This window comes from Delphinapterus leucas, chromosome 5 (genome assembly GCF_059928025.1).
Source record: "Delphinapterus leucas isolate spDelLeu-1000000601 "Yukka" chromosome 5, BTC_Dleu_Yukka2, whole genome shotgun sequence".
NCBI lineage: Eukaryota > Metazoa > Chordata > Mammalia > Artiodactyla > Monodontidae > Delphinapterus > Delphinapterus leucas.
This window is the reverse complement of record NC_143133.1, coordinates 112,159,881-112,181,008: the sequence shown is the minus strand read 5'-3', so window position 1 is coordinate 112,181,008 and position 21,128 is coordinate 112,159,881. Positions and strand designations below refer to the sequence as shown.

At 44.5% G+C, this 21,128-nt stretch overlaps 1 protein-coding gene across 2 annotated transcripts in view; it reads right to left on the bottom strand.

Annotated features, from left to right (window-relative positions):
• Positions 1 to 1,994: 1,994 nt before the first annotated feature.
• ZNF827 (zinc finger protein 827) overlaps positions 1,995 to 21,128 on the bottom strand; it is a 146,535-nt gene continuing 127,401 nt past the window's right edge. The window contains exons 11-14 of one of the 2 annotated variants that reach the window (XM_022599758.3): positions 12,019 to 12,210; positions 11,480 to 11,657; positions 9,462 to 9,494; positions 7,936 to 7,993 (exon numbers count right to left, since the gene is read on the bottom strand). In XM_022599758.3, coding sequence (XP_022455466.1) covers positions 9,479 to 9,494; positions 11,480 to 11,657; positions 12,019 to 12,210 — 386 coding nt within the window. In that variant the 3' untranslated portion in view covers positions 7,936 to 7,993; positions 9,462 to 9,478. Of the gene's footprint in view, positions 7,994 to 9,461; positions 9,495 to 11,479; positions 11,658 to 12,018; positions 12,211 to 21,128 lie in introns of both variants that reach the window. The other variant, XM_022599756.3, reaches the window with a different exon arrangement.

Genomic DNA, 21,128 nt, shown 5'->3' with positions numbered 1-21,128 from the left:
TACTTGCTTCACTCATCTAGTTTCCCACCTTTATTTCTGGAATTTCTTTCCAAAATAAATGTCAGGGTTCAGCTTTTTAGTGGAACCCAGAAAAGAGAGAGAGAGAGAGAGAGGCTACAAATGCTGATTAAACCCATTGCATGGAGAATGTTCTAATAGACATTCTGTTTGAAGTGGGACATAAGGGGAAAGGGGACTTGATGGTCTTTTTATTTTTTTTTAAGATTTTTTTGATGTGGATCATTTTTAAAGTCTTTATTGAATTTGCTACAATATTGCTTCTGTTTTATGTTTTGGTTTTTTGGCCGCGAGGCATGTGAGATCTTAGCTCCCTGACCAGGGATCGAACCTGCACCCCCTGCACTGGAAAGCTAAGACTTAACCACTGCACCGCCAGGGAAGTCCCTGATGGTCCTTTGTAATACACACTGAGAAGTCTGTAGACCACTAATTTGGAATTGCAGTTAAATAAATATAAGAGAACACTGAAGCCAAGTGATGGCATCTCTTATCTAGAAATCTTTGAGACTGGAGAGACATCATTCTAGAATTCAGGCTGGAGGATGCCTAGATAAATTTCTCAGGTCCTAGCCCGGTGTTTACTCTTTTAGTTTTGCTTGTCTGATGATGGGGACAGATCGGTTATTTTCCTGTGTCTCTGTAAAACACATGGAGCCTTTCTATCCGATGGAAGTACCTGGAAGCTTTGATAATGTGCTTAGAGTCCTTGGGCTGAGAGTCTGTCTCAAAAAGTGGCAAAATGAGAATAGTATCAATATATTCTTTCATTATGTTAAAACTAAAATGTCTTTCATTACCTGTTAAAAGAAACCATTTGCTCTTCCCCAGAAAAACATCTGAAACATGGTCGGCAGGAGCTTAGCAGGCACAGCTGCACTTGAGGAGGTTGGAAGCAGGTGGTGGGAAAAGGAGGGTGCAGAGTTAGAGAGATGAAGACGGGCAGGGCAAGACCTTTCCATCCCCACCTGGCTACCCCCAACTCATCTCACCAGATTAAGTACCCATAGTTTGGTAAAATATGTTTAAGCCACCCTCAAGATGACTGCAGGCAATCCAAGCATGATGACTTAGTGTTTAATCAGAAGAGACACATTTTAGGCCTCCCAAACTCTGAAGTGGGCAAAAAAGTATTTTTAGTCATTGTTTTCTCCCTTAAGTCTGTTGTGGCTTGAAAATGTTGAGGTGCCATTTTTTGCTATAACTGCCCTGCAAGGATTCTGCTCTGTGACCACTTTTGCTTCAAAGACTACTGACTTTTGCTTGTTTAGAAAGAGTAGTGGAATCTGCGTATATTAGATGTTATCTGTTAGGGCGGAAGGGGTCTTAGAGACCATTTAGTTCAATCTTTCTTTTTATAAGGTGCTTTCGAGTCGGACTTCAAACTCGGGTGATCAAACTCCACGGGAATGTCTTTTGTGGTTGGGTAACATTATCTGTAATCCAGATATTCTCACTAAATAGGGTAGAAAGCCACCTGTAGGGGAAAAAAATTTAGAAGTATGAACTGAGATAGATTCTGTGTTCTAGTTCTACAGTTCTGTTGAAAACTGACAACGAATTAACTATACTTACCTTAACTCCATCAAAAAAGGAATCCTAAGGGGATACAGCAATTGATTTTCCTTTTCTCCTTTGCAGCTCCTACGAACATGAGCAGAATTTACATTTTCCTCTTTTACAGATCCAGCTATCAAGAAGAATTATGGGGCTTCCCTGGTGGCGCAGTGGTTGGGAGTCCGCCTGCCAATGCAGGGGACGCGGGTTTGTGCCCCGGTCCGGGAGGATCCCACGTGCCGCGGAGCGGCTGGGCCCGTGAGCCATGGCCACTGAGCCTGCGCATCCGGAGCCTGTGCTCTGCAGCTGGAGAGGCCACAACAGTGAGAAGCCCGCGTACCGCAAAAAAAAAAAAAAAAAAAGAAAGAATTATGAAGGGGAGAACTCCTACCTCATAAAGAAGAGGCCCTGATTGATAACCTCATATCATTCAGACCTTGGACGGGAGAAGAATGGGCCCCTAGGTCCCCAGAGCCACATTTTATTTACTCCAGGGCCTGCATGATGGGCATTTGCTTTCTTAGTGAATTGTAATTACTTGCAAAATAAACCTCACTTTGAGTGAGATTCTTGTTTTGAGAGAGTTCTATAAGTAAAAGAGTGTTGGCTGGGGTCTCTTGAACATCTGTGGTTGATGGCTCCTTGGAAGGGAGTCCAAATCCCAAGAGTATTCTCTGATCCTGCGATTTTGCTCACAGGTTCTAAGTCACCGTTGGGAAAGATTCCAGTTTTACATTCTCTGAGTGAAAAACTGATGAGATTTTGTTTATTTTGCACGAGCCCCCTGACCGTTTATGTCCCACTTCAAACAGATGAAATCACTCAGCTGCTGTCCCTTTCCGTCCCTCCCTCCCCTTTTGTATGAGCTCCTCCCCAAGGACTGAAAGCACCGAGGTGACTTGATTCTGTGTTTCGGCCACTAAGGAGACATGCCTTCCCCTGCAAGTCCTTCATGAGCCCCACGTGACCTTTGGCAAGCGAGGGTTCTAATGTGACGCCCTGACTGTGGGTATGGATGTACCAGTGCTCATCAAGCCTTGACGTTTCTCCTTGTTCCCCTGTGACCAGCACTGCGGCTCTATGAAACGGTCAAGGATAGTTTCTGGTGTCCACCAAATGGGGCCAATCAGCCGTAGAGACGTTATAGAAAACATGGCCTCGAGTCTTCGCTTACAGTCTTATTTATTGAACACGACAGTAGGAAAAGTATATATGATCTGGTATTAAATTCAAACAGGGGCCGCATAACTGCCTTGGAGTCCACATGCAGCGCTCTCTGGGTAAGTGAAGGAGGCGGATGAGGTCTGTCCTCTCATGGATGGCTCCCATCCCAGCCACTCCTCAACGCCACTGGAAGCCCATTAACAGGGGAAACAACTGCCAAACTGATGATTATTTTCTTTCTACTTCTGGCTTTTTTCACCCAAAGGGAAAATGTGAGGTAGGTGTGGAATCTAAGGGAAAAGAATACGTACACAAGATGAGATACCATGCCTGCTGTAGTGCTAGCAAAAAGCCAAGAAGTCTGACTTACTTTAATATTTTCAATAAATACCAGCCATCCCCAAACAAAGTGAGTATTTGAATCAAGTGAGAGAACTTGATTCAATCACTTAAACACAGTTACTGGATGAACAAATGAAGGGGAGAATAGTGTCTGATAAGTGACTGGCCATTTTCAAAGTGGGTTCTCCTACATTACCTCATTTTATAAAAAAGTAAATTTGATCTTTGTGAATGTTAGAGTGAAGCAGGTCATAATTTCTTCCAACAAGCCAAGGACGTTATACTTAGAAGCATGCAAATTGTGAACCAGGCAAAATATTCTCTTTTGCTTCTTTCTATGTTTCACCAGCCATCAAGGATTCATGGGGAAGTTCTCTAAGGGACAGAACTTTAAAATGGATTTTAAAAAAAGTTGTTTCAATGTATCAGTGTGCTTTCTCACTCTCTCTCTCTTTCTCTCTTTTGGGCTCAGTTTCTTTCTCTGGTACCTTCCTTTGAATGGAGAACTCTTACTTGCATTTGGATAGATTATTATTTAGCTTGCAAAGCATATCATTTTCCCCCTCATTACAGTCTCATAGTTGCCAGACTTCATTAAGACAAATGGAATTACTCATCTGTTTCCCCCCCGCTATGGCTCTGGGGTCAATAAAATGCTGTTAAGCAGGAGAGGGTAAGGCTGGCGAACACTTTTAAATGTCACTGAGTATTTTCAGCAAGGAGCCGGCCTGCAGCTGTACTGATTGATGGATATGCTCTCGATCCTAATGGCCGTGAGTGATTTACATAATACCAGTTTGCATTAGAACCATGGTTGTTCAAAACTTGCATTTTGCAATAGTTATAACTAGTAGTGGACACTTCCTAAACTTATCTAAAATACACTGAAATGTGAAAATCAGAACAAAGCAAGATTAACAAGTAGCCAAGGATGGCACCCAAGAAAGAAAAAGAAACAAGAGTATAGCCAACTTTTTTTTTTAATTAGAGTATATTATACTTCCAAACTGGATACACTAGAAATTGGCAATGCAACATAAGATGCAAAGGAATATACCAGTTACTGTCAAAATGACCCTGTACAGCCTTGTAATGCAAAAAGCTTTATACAATACAAATTTTCAGTAATGTACATAAACCTTGACAGTATGATCATCTGAACGTAATATGAGGAGTTAAAAAAAGGAGAGAAGAAAGTGCTGAGAACTCTAACTGCATTACTATATGGAAAAATAAGCTAGCTTTCATTGAAGAATGCATAGTGAAAACAGAATTGAAGTTAGTTGGCAGGTGACTATCTCAAAGACATTAGTGTTCTACACGGAAAGGATATCTATGGAATACATCCTTCCCTGAGTATCAAACTGCAAACCAAATTCAGGGGTACATATTACTTCGGTGGAGTCTGAAAAATGCTGTAGATTTTTCTTTATTAATAACAATAATAATAATATAAAAAGTCAAACAAACTCCAAACACACCTTTTCTCACTCAGAAAACTTTTATAATTTACCAGAAAGATTGATGACTCTTTCCAAAGTGCTAAAAAAGTTGCCCAATTACATTAAGCATGACTAAGTCATTCAAATACAAGTTCAGTGGCAAGCATCTGAGCGGCAATTGTCTCCTTCCAACACCCTTCTTGATCTTGAAAGTTTCACCCTAGGACCTCGTATTGCACAAGTGGCATGCTGTAAAATCCGCAGTTTTAATTGTCAGGGCCACCCTTCAGGTTTTTAACCTGCTGGCGCTCCCGTGGGATTCGCCCTCCTGCCAGCCTCTGTGGGATCACCATGGTCCTCTTTCCTGTCATCACTGAACTTGTAATTGTGAAAGTACATGATTAGCCAGGTGGCACATTCTCCATTATATGGGGAAAAGGACGTGACTTTAAAAAAACCAATCCACCCATAAGCCCAGTATTCTTGGAGTGTATCGTCCATAACTGTCTATAGTGTCTTTTACTGAGACATTGATATGGCGACGTTGAATGACGTTTCAAACGTGGCCAAGAACAGATGTCTCTGCTGGAAGATGACCCAGGGTGCGGGAGCTTCCTGCCCTAGCTGGCTCAGCCTCCCTGCCCCTGGAGACATCTCCTTAGTGTAAACAGGTCTGCCAGGGCTGGATGACTGGCAAGGGAAGTGTAGCACACCTGCTAGGTCTGGGGGAGGAAGGGTGGGTATAAGGGAGGACCATGGTGTGGACAGAAGACTTCTGGACTCCTTCCTGTAGAACGGTAACAATTTCAAGGGGAGCTTTCAGTGAAGCAAACTGACTAGAGGAAGAAAATTAGGGATGCTTTTATTTTCCCCCGGTGGAATAGATGAAAAAAAAAATCCCAACCCTAGGATAACACATGATGGAAAAACAGCAACGCAGTAAGAAAGCATTCCTCCTGTACACCAGTTCTTCAATAGATAAATAATATATAAACTTTTATATTCCAAACTTCTCATTATTATACAAAGCACATTTCTTCCTGCTCTTCAGCCTGTTTCATACTGGAAATTCTGTTGTCTTAAAAAATACAAGCCATTAACATGTTTAGCCAAAGATTCTTTTCCTTTTCTTCTTTTTAAATCACCCATTACTTTTTAAGAATAGCAAAGGGCTGTACAACCAATCCATATATGCTTCTTGCCGCGATAAAGTGCTGCACATAAGTTGCCATTTTAATGACCACAAAATAAGAGCTTTAAATAAGTATAAAGTTAGCTTCCTAGCAGGTTATATCTACCAGGTGTTAACAAAATGGAATACAGAATTATTAATAACGTGGAGAATACCGCTATAGCCTGACGATCTGCAAACAAATGGAAACGTCTCAGGGGCATAAACTGAACGGTAGGACAAAACAGCACCTTTTTGTTGGGTAGTTATATGTCAAAGAGGTTATGACAAAAGTTTCAAACATACAGTCTACTCTTTCCATAAAAAAGGTACATTTTCTTCCTTTTATTTTACTTTTCTTTTTTGCAGATGAGAAACAAAAACTAGTGCAAGACCAAAAGCACTGTGCAAAACTGCCATTTCTTTTTTAGTCTGAGCATTTATACCCAGAATTTATCCAAACCCCTTTTAATCTCCTTGGCTGGATTTATCAACCATAAAAATTTTCACTCATACAATTTTTCTTTTCCTGCAAACAAATGGTAACCACTGACTTAATACATCACATACATATATATATATAATCTGCCCTTAAAAAAATGATGCACTGTGTGTGTGTACCATACACACTGCATACGTATGGACACACACGCAAAACACACTTAAGTTTTGTGATGTTGGCTGCAGTGCTGCAAGCTATTTCTCCCAGATGGGGCTCTCAACGGCTCGCATCTTCATAACCAGAGATGCGAGCACAAGGTCTCCAGGACTCTGTCGGAAATCTCAGGCAGCACTGAGATGTCTACCATTCCTTCGTCGCCTAAGCACCAGGCCTTACCACTCTGTAGCCACAAAATAGAGAGGGAAAGGTAATGAAGGAGCTCGGGGTGCGACTGTAGTGGATGAACAACCCAGGAGGGCCAAGAACGTTCATCCCTGTGAAAGAAGCCAGTACAAAGAAGGTGCAAATGTTATGGCACACGACACACGGCTGTCTCTTTCCAAATCCACAAACGCCCACACGCCCCATTCACCCAACAGAAAACAAAATGCACCGGTACAGAAGCTTACAAGTGCTGATTGCTATTAAGGACACTCTCTTTAGGGTTTAACAAGACGAATTTCCTTTCAAAGTACTGAGAAGGGCTGAGGGTGGGAGTGTGTGGCTGGGGAGGCATGCCTCTGAAGGTAGACGGATGCAGTAGGTCACCTCTCTGAAGATCGGATAAAGCAGCTTTCAGGTCAATGCAATAGGTATACACACAGAGCCAATTCTCTATTCCTCACTAAAGATATACAGTACACGTGGTCAGACCCGGGCGGGTCTGTAGGTTTTGCAGCAACGTACATCTGCTGGGGTTGTGTTTAAGTTTTGTGAGTTTTGTGTTTTTGTCTCTGTCTCTTGGTTTTTGGTACAGAGCCCGGCTGCCCTCAGACAGTCTCTGCTCTCTCTCTCAGTCCGAGATAGGCGAGGAAGGAGTGTTTGGGGGACGGGATGCTGGGCGGCGCAGTCTGAGGTCGGGGAGGGTGGAATGTGAGATCCAACTGGTTCTTGGGGTATAACATCGTCAAGGGAATGAGATGGGCGAAATCCGAGTTCCGGTACTTGTCAAAGCGCAAAGGGGAGCCATTCAAGGGCAAGGCCTTGAGTGCCAGGTTGGGCTCGGAGCAGCCGCCGCTGCCACCGCCGCCGCCGCCGCCGCCGCCGCCGCCGCCGCCACCGCCGTGGGCGGCCGACAGGGCCACGGTCTGCAGAGCCTGGGAGGCGGACATGACCGACAGGGGAGACAGGAGGTGGCGGGCGCTCCCGACCACGAGGAGCGGGGCTCCGGGGCCGGCGGCTTCCTTGGGGGCCGGAGCCGGGCCCTTCTTGTCCTCCTCGGGGCTGTCCGCGCTCTGGTGCTTCTTGACGTGGCGGCTGAAGACGAAGGGGTGAGTGGTCTTGAACAGGCACTCTTCGCAGCTGAAGGTCTGGCGCGGGGCGTGCTTCAGCTTCCTGTGAAGGTTGAGATTGTCCTTGCGTTTGCAGCTGTAGCTGCACTGGTCACAGTGGAAGGGCCGCTCCCCGGTGTGCACGCGCACGTGCTCGATGAGCTTGTTGGCGGTCTTGGACAGGTAGCCGCACTGGTCGCACTTGTAGTGGTTGCCGAGGCGATGCTCGCGGGTGTGCGTCTCCAGCTCCAGCTGGTTGGCCTTCACCATCTGGCAGATCCGGCACTTGTACTCCATCTTGTAGTGGGTCTTGAGGTGGCACTCCATGGCGGCGGGGCGGTTGGTGGAATAAATGCAGAATGGGCACCTGTGGGCGGGGGGCGGGGGGGGGGGAAGCAAGGACGGGGAGGGTCAGCCACGCGGGCTCGGTGGCCGCCCGGCTGCTCCCCGCCTCACCAGCCTGCCCTCGGCCGCCCTCCCAGCTCCGAGGTCCGGCCTGCTCCCTGCCCAGCCCGGCCCTGCCGCCTCCTGCGGGGGCGACGAGGACCCTCTTCTGGAGACGTCCGTCGGCCTGCTCGGGGTCTCCTGGCTGCGCCCGCGGACGCCGGCCCCCAGGAAGGGGAGCAGAGCCAGTGCGGGAGGGGGCGCCCGGCTAAGCTGTTCTCCCCTCCGTCCTCCCCGCCCGGCCCCTCGGAGCCCTCCCCGGCCCCCCCCCAGTGGCCTCGGCCGAGGGCTAACCCTCACGACCTCCCCTCGAGATGGGAGCAACACAGAGAATCGACTTTTCATGCACCACACCAAGCACACGCAGAAAGGCTAAGAGTTTTGAAGAACAGCTTATAGGGGGAGAGCTGCCTCCAGCAGACAGAAAGTCGTAGGGGTCAGAATCGTGCTGATTAAAGGGTGGTTAGGACGAGAAGGCCTGGGTGTGTGTCTGTGTGTGGGAGTGTGTGTGTGTAGATGCAGAGACCTGTGCTCCTAAAACCTGCCTCCTACAGCCCTGGGGTCTCCATCAGGGAAGGGAGGGGAGGACCAGGGGCGGGCTCGGCAGAAGGAAGCCCACCCACCGGCCCGGTTAGGAATGGGGGATGGCGGGAGGGAGGCGACTGCTATCTGGAGCTTGAAGACATTATTAATGCATTATTAATGATTAATGTTATTACATCATGGAAATAATCATCATCCAAAGGGATCATAAACCCTCAGCGGGCAGGACCATATCCCCCTTTTCTTCTGCGTTCTCTGCAGTGCTCGGTAGAGTACCCAGCACATGGTGGGCGCTGATTCATTACTGGACGGGTCTCTGCAAGTCATTTAGGCAGAGTCTATCTAGAAGGGACGGTTTCAGTCCCAGCTCTGCCACCTTATCGGGCTGGCTGTGCCCTGGGACAAAGCCTGGGTCTCTCCATCCTAGGCAGTGAGGCTACGCTACCCACAAGCCTCCCGGCTGTCCGGAGGGGCAGGGAAAACAGAGGGCAGGTTTACGGATTCTGCTGAGCTTTGCTCTGTAGAAGCTGCCGGGCTCGAGTCGGTGGCTGATATGCTAGCTGTAGCCTGTGTGTGCTCTCTTTACCAAAAGAATGCAAATGCAGAAGTGGCTGCCTCGGCTCTGGCCTGGCACCTGCAGGGCAGGGCCTGGGAGTGAATTGTCCTCGGAGGGTTTGGAGAGGTTTTCAGCAGAGCCCAACACACCCAGTGCCCGTGCACTGCGCCTCAGCACCAAGCCCACCGTTAGCCTCGGAACCTCAGCTCACAGAAGAGTGCACACGAGAGAAATATAAAGCCCATTCCCAGGTCAGGTGCACACACAACCCCTACGCCAAGCTGGGCCTTACCTAGAGGAGTCTGAAACTCACCACTGTCCTGAGCTACGGCAAAAGAAAAATAATAGTATAATCTTATTTGATCTGCATTATGAACAGGATATAGAGTACAAGCAGTCCCATCACAGAAAAGCAATTTAGACATCGGCAGTCTGTTTCACGTTAAGGACATTTCTGTGACCCACGGCTCAGTCTTTCCTTCGCTGCTCAGGCAGAGTGCTAAGGGTTTTCCGTGCTCCCGTTACTTATTGTAAAGACACTCTCTCAGGCAAATTAAAGCTCTGATATGGCCAAGGGAAAACAAAACAAAACAAAACAAAGACTCACTGTACAGCCAGAAGGCTTTAGCAAGTTTTTCAAAGTATTCTTCTACTTGGTCATCCTAGAACATAAACTATTACATAGGGGACCATTAGTACTGTATGGGAAGTGTCTATACCCGCAAAAGCATCAGCGTTCACTCTGCATCCTCCCCAGTGGGTCGGAGGCTCGGGGCTCCTTAGGTCCCCGAAGAAAGGGGGCCTAACTGGCAAAGCCACAACTGGCAGGGGCCGCGGGTAATGGGTGTGACTGGGCTTCTGGGCAGGGCAATGAGTGCTAGTCTAACCACGGAAATACATGGCTTTTTTTTTTTTTTTTAAACATGAGTACACAAATATTTAGAAAGGGACAGTGGGAATAAACCAAATCAAATTCCCAAATAAGCTCGTGCTAGGCATTTCCCATTTACTGGTGGTCGGGAATGATAATCGCCCCTCCCCCCATCCCATTTACCCACCCCTCCCCCTCCCACCTAATCATCCCCAAGGGTGAAACAAAATGGGATCCAACAGTAGGTGCTGCTCCTCTGGGCAAGTTCTTGAGGAGGGTCCCCCTGACCCGGCAGGAGCCCGGGGAGTCCACCCTGCAAGGAGCCCCCCGACTCGACTCCCAGGCTCCTTCTGGATCTCTCCACCCCTCACCCATTCAGGACAGTCATGCCACTTCTCTGGCAAGTTGTGAGTTTCAAAGATAAAAACGTTTAAAAACAAAAGGTTTTTTGTTCTTATATTAAGTACAATGTCATTTTTCATTCTTTTAATAACAGGATCATTTCAGCTAAACATGAATAATTATGCTTTGAAAGTGGTATGTCTTTCTGTGCCCAGTGACAGATGCTTTTTTCTCTTTACTAGACCATGAGTGCCTCCTGAACAGGGACTCTGATTTCAGAACCACTGGGAAGATTAAACTCTGGTTGTGCTCGGACGTACATTTCCCGAGGGTGGAAATTATGTTTTATTCCTTGTTTGCCCTTTAGCACCTATTATCAAGCCAGACACACAGTGCATTTGATAATAACGGATGGGTCTCTCTTCAGACCAGAGGGCTTGTTGCAAATATTGGTTAATGATGATGCTCATTGTCTAGGTCTTTGGGGATCTGTGGAGAACATGTGACCGGAAATGTCAGATCTCACGAAGGCTACACCAGGGAGATCCCAATTGCAGCTCCTGGGAAGGCGTAAGGCATATGTGCAGGAAGACACGAGGCACATGATCTTTGCATGAAAAACGGTGCCTCTTGCCTGTTCACACCGGCAAGGATCCGATATTTGGGTGTGTGTGTGTGTATGGGGTAGCTGTAGTGCTTATTTAAAAGACTTGCGGCAAATCATCTAAAAAATAGAGGATGAAGTGCAGTGTCAGTGTAATGATTTTGGGGACACTAACCCCCAAGTCCCTTAAAATCAAGTCTGAGTGAAAGTCAAGCAGTGTAGGATGGGTCTACCCTTGCATGCCTGTGCAGAGCTGCTTCAGCAAGTCGTCTTGTGAAATGGATTCTCCTGCTGATATCTGCCAACCTCCTTGGGGGCAGATCTAATTCCTGTCCAGCTAAAGGCAGCAGAGGTGCCTGACTAACGCCCCCCCCCCATGCCAAGCCCCCCTTCTGCATGACCCCAAAACCTTCAGGGGAGGGGATGGGGTAGGGATGGGGAGAGGGTGTTTAATAAACAACACAGTAAAAGGTTCTGTACTTGCTTTCCTTACTTGAGCCCACCGGTGGGGACAGTGTGGCATTTCTTATGCTCCAGCAGCTGTTCAGGGGTCTTCATGAACTTGTGGCACACGTCACACTCAAACATCCGGGTGATGAGGTGGATCTGCAGATGGCGCTCAAACATGTTCTTCGTCTTGCAGACAAAGTTGCAAAAAACGCATTCGAACCCTGAAAGGACCGAGGCTGGGTGTACGGGTGCATGGGGCAGAGGGACAGGAGGGCAGGAGTAGGACAGAGACCCCCCACCCTCCAGCTGTACCCTTCCAGGCACCGTTCCCTGCATCTCCGGGCTAAAAGGTGTTAAACATACAGCTTCAGAATCAATGTCACACTCCCCATCTTTCCACCCCATATACGGATGCCAATCAAGCCAAAAAGCACACGTAAATTTTAGATTATACGTACTATACTGTTCCCAGGCCTAATACCTGTTTTCCAACATCACTTCTGTCAAGGGCTTATTCTCAAGACTGGGTCATCCCCCCCAGAGTGGGTAGGGTTGAGTAGACCAGCCCACCTCCTCCTTTACCTTTCTCTGGCTTTTCCTCACTGTTCAGTGAGGGCTGGCTCCCAGGCACGACAGAGATGACCAGCAGGTTGTTTCCGCTCTTGTTTTTCTGGGAGCTGTCTGAATCGTCTTTGCTGTTGGCTGAATCACTCAGAGCTGAGAGGGAGGATGAAGAGGGGCTGTTTGATTCACTGGGGGTCTTCCTATCTTCCCCTGAAAAATGAAACAAACAAACAAACCCAGGTCTGTTATTTAGGAGATGAAAACCCTAGAATAATAGCAATTATGGGTGGGGGATTTGGGGCCTCATGTCTACATCATCATTCAGGGAGCACAAGCTGAGGTTTCCAGCTCTCCCAGTGCTGGATCCCAGGTCCCAGTCACCTATGGTGATGACACTTGTGGTTCTCGGGCCAAGAGTAGATATTCAATTGGCAAGTGTTTATTGGCGTCTTATAAGAATTAAAATAAAATGACAACAATAGCTAAGATGAATGTGTTACCAAGTTCTAGGAACTTTAGATGCATTAAATGGGTTATCATGCTTTAAATGCGCTATCTCATTTTATCCTCTCAAAAATCCAATGAGGCATGACTATTATCACCCCCATTTTACAGACTAAGGAAGGGAGGCACAGCCAGGTTAACATGGCCTTGGTCACGTGGCTAGGAAGTGGTGGAGCAGAGATTTCACTAACGTCCATACTCTTCATCAGGGCACTGGACTCTCCCTCAAAACCAGGAGTAAATAAGTCAAGAGGCCATTGAAATCTAGTGTCAGGAGACTTCTGCTACCATGCAAGATGGAGTGTCAGAGACGGGATTTACCACTGCTATTTATCAACTGACAAAAAACAGACAAAAGTTATCAAATAATAGTTTTCACAACATTGGACATGAGGCAATAAAGAGGAGTGACCCCTGAGAGAGAGGAAAGAAAACAGGCAGGCTCTAGGTTTAACCTGCTTCCTGCCTTGAGAGATTTTACTTTCCAGACTGCAGTGCAGGGTGGGGGAATGGCCTGGCAGACTCACTGAGTTGACGAGATAGAGCTGAGGGTCTGAGGAGGTTGGACTTTGCAGGACAGAGCACCAGAGAGGAAAGAGCAGCACAGGAGAGGAACCCGGAGACCTGCAGAGGGTCCCTCAAGGACATTCAGCAGAGTAGGGGTCAGAGCATGTGTGTGAGGAAACTACCCAAAGCTAGAGGGAAAAAAGCCATCTGAAAGGCTTAGAGAACAGTGTCTGTTTCCACTGGCCAAATTAGAAAAACTTATAATTCCCAAGGCATTGAGTAGAAAACTGAGGAAGATCTTTGAATAGTGGGTAATGATTAGCCCTCGATGGAGCACTGCTCCAGACCTGCCTAACAAATCATAAAAGCAAGACCCCCAAAAGATCAAAGTTGCCAAGTAATTAACTGAATCCTAAGACAAAGGTCAAGACTATTTATAGGAATATAAAATATACAGCACCCGACAAGGTAACAATCACAATGTCTGACATCCAAACGAAGATTATCAGCATGCCAAGAAATGAGAAAACACAACCCAAAACGAAAAGATTAATCAGCCAATCAAAACTGACCCAGAACTGACAAAGCTGTTAGAATTTGCAGACAAAGACATAAGAGCAGTTATTGGAACTGTATTCCACATGTTTGGAAAGTTGAGTAGAGACATGAAAGATATAAAAAGATCCAATCCAAATTTCTAGAGGTGAAAATTACAATGTCTGAGATGAAAAATGCACTGGATGGGATTACCAGCAATTTAGACATGGTAGAAGAAAAGATTAGTGAACCTGAAGATATAGCAATAGAAATGATCTGAAACGAAACACAGAGGAAAAAGAATCACAAAAATGCAAAGGGCATCAGTGAGCTATGGGACGCCTGCAGGTAGCTTGATATAAGTTCAACTAAAGTTCCTAATGGGGTAGGGAGGGCAGAAAAAATATGTGAAAAGGCCAAAATTTTCCCCAATTTGAGGAAAACCACAAACCCACAGATCCAAGAGACACAATGAACCCCAAAGATAAAGAAATCTATACCAAGGGACATCATAATCAAAATGCTCAAAATGAGTGATAAAAAAAAATATATCCTAAAAGCAGCCAGAGGAGGAAAGCTACATTACGTGCAGAGGAACAAAAATAAGCATGACAGAAGATTTCTCACTGGGAGCAATGCAAGTGAGAAGTAGTGGAGTGACGTCTTTATAAAGTACTGAAAGAAACAACTGTCAACCTGAAACTTTATATGCAGTGAAGATATATTTCAAAAATGAAGGCAAAAGAAAGTCAAAAGAATTCATCACCAGCAGACCCAAATTACAAGAAATGTTAAAAAAGAATTCTTCAGGCAGAAGGAAAGTGACACCAAATATAAAAAAATGGATCTACACAAAAAGAATGAAGAACACTGGAAATGATAACTGCATGGGTAGATAGATGAATTTTTCTTTCTATTTAAAATCTCTTTAAAATATAATAAAAGTAATTTTGTTTAAAAAATAATAACAAAGTATTATAAGGTTTATAATAGGTAAATGTATGACAACAATAACATAAAGGCTGGGAGAGAAGAAGTTATTGTGAGGTTCTTATACTACATATGAAGAGGTATAATATCACTTGAAGGTAAACTGTAATAAATAAAAATGGACATTATAAACCCAAATAACTGGAGAGCTATCCATTGTAAATGTTCAAGAGACTCAGTATTGTTAAGACATCAATTCTCCCCAAGCCAATTTTATCCAATTAAGCCCATAGTTTTAGGCTAGGGTTGAAAATGTAGGGAGTCTGTGCTTCCATTCCCTTCAGATCAACCAATTAAGTAATCTAGTGATTGTAAACTCTAGAAACAAAGTTCCTTTATTAGGAGATTAAAAATATAAATCATATTTTATATATAGGCATAAAAAATCCAGAAGTAAACAAAGCTGTAATGGTGGCTACATCTAGCATATGAAATGATCAGCCTTATGCCTGTTTTCTTTTATTTGGGTTTTCAACATTTTCTGGAGTGACCATAAATTACTTGTCTAATTTAAAAAAGTTTGTAAAAAGAGGAAGGGAAAATATTTACCGGCTTACAATGTTTTCAAGTCCTGTTCCTGTCAGAGCTGCACTTATGCCCAGAGCACCCAACCCTTACTTCAGTTGACAATTTTAATTTTCCTTTTTATTTTCCTTTTTGGGCACGCCCCACGGCAATGGCATGCAGGATCCTAGCTCCCCAACCAGGGATTGAACCCGCGCCCCCTGCATTGAAGCTCGGAGTCCCAACCACTGGACTGCCAGGGAAGTCCCAAGTTGACAATTTTTAAGATCTTATTCCTTAGCAGAAGTGAACTTGGTTCCTGGACAGACAGTAGGTGACCTCACTTACTGACCCACGAAAGGGATGGAACATGCCTTTAGGGTACATTCCTCCCTTGGTACAAGGAAAGCCAGCACCATGATTGCCAGTCTCTTATCTAAATATTGAACCAGTTCAGTCACAGTTTGTAGACAAATAGAATATTTTCAGTGGGGGCCCTGAGTCCCTGACATTGCTTCACCAAATCCATCCTCTAAGACTAGTCTTATTAACAGAATATTATGAGTGATTATTTTAAATGAGTTCTTAGAATTAAAACAGATAATTTTAATTACCATCTTTAAGAATAGCTTCAAGTACCCTCAGGCTTACGGCACTGAGGAGAGCTCCCTAAATTAATAAATGTATAAATATAGAGGTGCCACGGCAAACGCTCTGGGCTACAGCATGGGGAAACAGCCCAGCCCACGCTCTTTATAATCCCTCATCTACACAGCTTCCTCTCCCCTCAGTTCACATCTCCCCTCGCTGTATCTGTAGGGAGTGAGCCAGGGTGCCCTTGTCAACCCAATCCAAGGCTCACTGCAATCCAAGCCATCACTGATTTTCAGCATCGCAAAGATTTTTGGTGAAGGACACCTGTGCACAGGTAAGGCAACCTCAAACACTGGGACAGCCAATTGAAGAGAACGTTAAAACCCTAAATATTTCGTAATTTAAAATGACACAAATTGAGAGATTGAGACCAGAAAAAAGTACCCACCCTCTTGCTGCCTCAATACAAACAACATTACATTTTTGGTGTTCTTTTTTTATTTTTGAAAAAGTAAGCATTTTTATTTTAAAACTGTTGTTGTTAACTGCATAGTGGTTAAGAATAAGCATTTAAGACAAATATCACATGATATCACTTATATGTGGAATCTAAGAAAAAGGGTACAGATGAACTTATTTACAAAACAGAAGTAGAGTCACAGATGTAGAAAACAAACCTATGGTTACCAGGGGATAAGTCGGGGGAGGGATAAATTGGGAGTTTGGGATTGACATATATACACTACTATATATAAAATAGATAACTAATAAAAACCTGCTGTATAGCACAGGGAACTCTACTCAATACTCTGTAATGACCTATATGGGAAAAGAATCTAAAAAAAGAGTGGATATATGTATATGTATAACTGATTCACTTTGCTGTACACCTAAAACTAACACAACATTGTAAATCAACTATACTCTGATAAAAAAATAAATTAAAAAATAAAGAATAAGGACTTAAGATCCAGAATACCTGAGTTTGAATGCCATCTGTTCAACTCAGTAGCTGTATGACCTGGGACAAGGTATGTACTTTGTGCCTCAATTACCTCATCTAAAAAATGGGGATAATAGCAGCACCTGCCTCATATGTTTGTGGTGAGGCTCAAATGGGTTTTTCTATGCAAAGCACTAAGGACAATGCCTGGCTCATGGTAAGCATTATTGAAGAATATATTATTATATTATAAAATATAACATATAATATTTATAAAATATAATAATAATGATAACTAACACTTTGTATTTTCCCATGCTGTTTTATATACCTGGCACACAGTTGGTGCTCAAAACATTTGTGAAAATAATTATGAATTAATACTTTTAAATGATATTATTATATCCATGGGGTAAACTTATCCTACTCTACTTATTTCCTTAAAATTGCATTTGAAGTTAAAATTAATATTCCACTGGCTGGTTTTTTTTTTTTTTTTTTTTCCCCTACAGATAAATTCCCAGAAGCAGGATTACTGGGTCACAGCGCATTACATTTTCAAGGCTCTTGGTATACACTAATTAGTTTTCAAAAGTTCTACCACTTTGCAAGGCCATGGCCACAGGCGGATCAGCAGCTTCTGGTAACAGTGGGTAACATTATAAGACGTGCTCCTAACTTAATAGGTGAAAGATAAGCCACTTTTGAGTTTTAGTTTGACGGCTAGCGAGGTTGAACATTTTTCCTGATGTTAAGTCATTAGCTTTTCTTTGTTTTATTGTGACTTGACTGTTCATGTCCTTTGTGAATCCTTTAATTGGAGACCTAAAGTGTTTCTTACCAGTTTATATGAATTTTCCATGTTGTAAATAGATTAACATTTTGTCATTTTTACAAACACATTTTTTTCAGACTGTGGGTTTTTGTTTTCCTTTTCCTTCTCTTTTGCTTTGCTTTTGCAAACAGGAGAAATTTTCCTGTGTCAAACCTCTTGATTCTTCTCCTTCGTGATTTCTTCTGTCACTTAAGCTTGTACAAATCCTTCTCACTCTGGAAGTTTGAAAAATATTCTATTTTCTTCAAGCCTTTCTAGGGGTGATTTGTAAACAGGGATTGGGTAAGTCATGTGGCATTTATTTTGGTGTCAATGTGACGTGACATACAGATGGTTGTATTTTCCAAATAGCTATTCAAATTCCTCAATGCCATTATTGCAACATTTAAAGACTGCAGCAAAATTTGCATTTAGGAAGCACCAGAGGGAATATTTTATCTTGCTGATGTTCTCTGCAGGGACAAGGAGCCGTGGAGGAAGAGGGTAAGGGAGAGTCACTGAAGAAACACTAAACAGAGGACAGTTCCTCAGATACCCGCTCAGCACTTCATTCACAGGGTGCCTCGGGTAAGAGTAGCCAGTAAGGAAGTATGAAGAAGGATGTGGATTCTAAGAGAGACTGAGTAAAAATCTGCTGTTCATTAAAGCTCATCCTGTAGATCACAACTTCACTAGGTAACAAGAAAGCACTTCAGATCTCCTAGGGTACTGAAATAAAAGATGCCCATTCCTACGACAGGTAAGTCAAATGAGGGAACAAAGCTCACAGAATTAGAGAATCTCAGGCCTGTCTGGCATCTCCTACTCATTAAAAAAACTCAGGAAACAGATGGAGGCCCAGAGAAGTTAAATGAGTTCTTATATTCCCAGAGCTATTTACAGTAACATGGGGTCTAGAGCCAGGATCTAGAATTCAACGTGTGCTCTCCTCCATCCCAACTAACTTCTTCCACATAGAGTACAGGCAAACCTCGGAGACATTGATGGTCCGGTTCCAGACCACACCAACAGAGCAAATATTGCAATAATACAAGTCACATAATTTTTTTGGTGTCCCAGTGCGTATAAAAGTTATGTTTACAGTATACTGTAGTATATTAAGTGTGCAACAGAACTATGTCTAAAAAAACAATGTACATAACCTTAATTTAAAAAGACTTTATTGCTAAAAAATACTAACCATCATTTGAGCCTTCAGCAAGTCTTGATCTCTTTGCAAGAGTAACATCAAAGATCACTGATCAGAGATCATCATAACAAATATAATAATGATGAAAAAGGTGGAAATATCACAAGAATTGCCAAAATGGGACACAGAGACATGAAGTGTGCAAATGCTGTTGGAAAAACGGCACCATTAGACTTGCTCGACGCAGAGTTACCACAAACCTTCAATTTGTTAAAAAAAAAAAAACCCCAAAACCTGCAAAGCTAAATAAGGCAAAGTGCAGTAAAACGAGGTATGCCTGTATATACACAAGTTAGTGGACTCTAAGGTCAGGCAAGGGCCACGTTTCAGTAGTTTTCTTACTTGGCGTGCACATGTGTGTGTAGATGTGCTTGCACACTTATATTCATTCACTGGATGAAGGCTTACTCCCCACCTACACAGTGCAGCCACTGCTCCAGGTGCTGGAGACACAGCAGTGCCTTACATAAGCTCCTTATTCTCAGGAATATACATTGTTATCTATATTATATCGCATACATACTGCTTTATATCATAACTTTGCAATTACACAGCTTACTGATTACAGATGTAGGCTGACATATTTTGGGTTAAATTCTAACCTCAAAGCAACAGCTAAATACGAGAAACCCAAACTGTGGGGCCATAAGCTTATAACTGGGGGTCAGCAAACGATAACCCTTGGGCCAAATCTAGCCTTGGGTTTTTGTAAAGCAAGTTTTAGTGGAACACTGCCACGCCCACTCATTTGCATATCACATATGGCTACCACTCCCGCTCATTTGCATATCACCTACTGCTACTTTCCATCCAATGGCAGAGTTGAATTGCAGTGACAAAATCTGTATGGCCTGAAAAGCCTAAGACAGTTACTATCTGGCCCTTACAAAAACCTTGCTAGCACCCCTGGATTATAAAATAGGATAGAACCTTATTCCTTAATAGCAGCAGCACTAACGGCTTCTACTGTGTTACAAAAGAAACTTCTTCAATGCATTTCACTCTGGGCTCTCTGTGCTAACAAGCAAGAGTGTTCTTCCCAGCTAGAGCAGGGGTCCCACCATCTCAGAGGGAACAAGATCTTCACCGTGTTCCCTGTGGCAATTAGGAGGTCAGTGACTTTGCGTTGGTTGCTTGTGAATGTGAAGTTTCCAGTGATGACAATTAAGTGGTTCTAAGTCCAACAACTTTCCAGCCATATGGTTTCTATAGTTTTCTTGAGGTGGGGTGGAGAGAGCTGTGGATAGGGGAGGGAGGAGAAAAGTTCTCAACTGGGTTTAGGCATACTTTGGGGTGGAGAGAGTTAGAAGAAAGGAAGTGTAACAGACAAGAGAAAAAAAAAATCTGAAAGCCAGTGGAAATAGAAGAGAGGCTGGCCTTTCCCTCCACTGGCCACTCCAGAAATGCTGAATTTCATTTGTCTCCATGTGGGTTTCCCAGCTCACCCGCTGCCCACAGTGCTAACATGGTTATGGTGAGACAAGTGACTGTAAAAACGGCACCTCCTCACTCAGCATAATGGTTCTCTGCAGACCTCCGAGTCATAGCTGCTCCACTTACTGACAAAAGCAAGCGTTTATTGCTGCTGGCACCACGGAGCCAAAGCGGCCAGTAAAGCACAGAGTGATACTTCTCGGCCGTGCACATTGTCAGCACAACTGCCAGGGAATTTCCCCTTCCCGAATCCTTCAAGGGCCGAGGATGCAAGGGGCTGATCCACCGCCCAGGGCTGGCAGTCAGCAACGTGAGCTCATGACTTGTAAGCAAAACGCAGGGGGAGCTCCTCTTCACTGTCACTTAATGACGCCACGCTGGTGTCATTTGTAACCATTACTTGGGAGAGGACAATTGTGTGGTGAAGTCCAAATGTTAACATCATGAAATGGATGAAGTTAACCAGTATGGCCGGAGCTTTATAGGAAAGGAAAAGTGCTGGCAAAGTCTTGGCTGCAGGCTAGAGAGCCACTGAGTTGTTTCAGGAGAAGCTGGCTTTCTTTGCCCCTGAACAGAGCCGCCATGCATCATTCTGGAGGGGGTCAGGGCTGCAGTTTCAGGGAAGAGGGGCAGAGCCTGCAGAGCTAGGTGCACAGGGCTCTGGCCCCGCAAAACAGAAAGGGGCAGCCCTCTGCCCAGGGTTGCCTGGGGCTGTCAGAACAGCAGGGTCACAGAGAGTGGCTCTAGCATGAAAGTGTTCTGGTCTGAGTATCTGGAGTCACTTCCTGGTTGTAGACCTTGGAGAGAATACCTGACCTCAAGCCTCAGTCTCTCACCTATATGGTATGCCCACGATGGTACTGACCCCAGAGGGTTGTTCTAAGACTTCAATGAGATCTGGGACACAAAGGTGCAAGCCTGGGGCATCATAAAAGCTCCATGACTGTTACCTACAATGATGATATCAGGATGAGGAACAAGCAAACAGCCCTCGCCTCTCCACCGCACCTGAGCCGGTGAACCTGTCAGATGGGCGAGGCATAAGCCAGGCCAGGCAGTGGCCTTGTGGATACAGAGGGATGTGGCTCTGC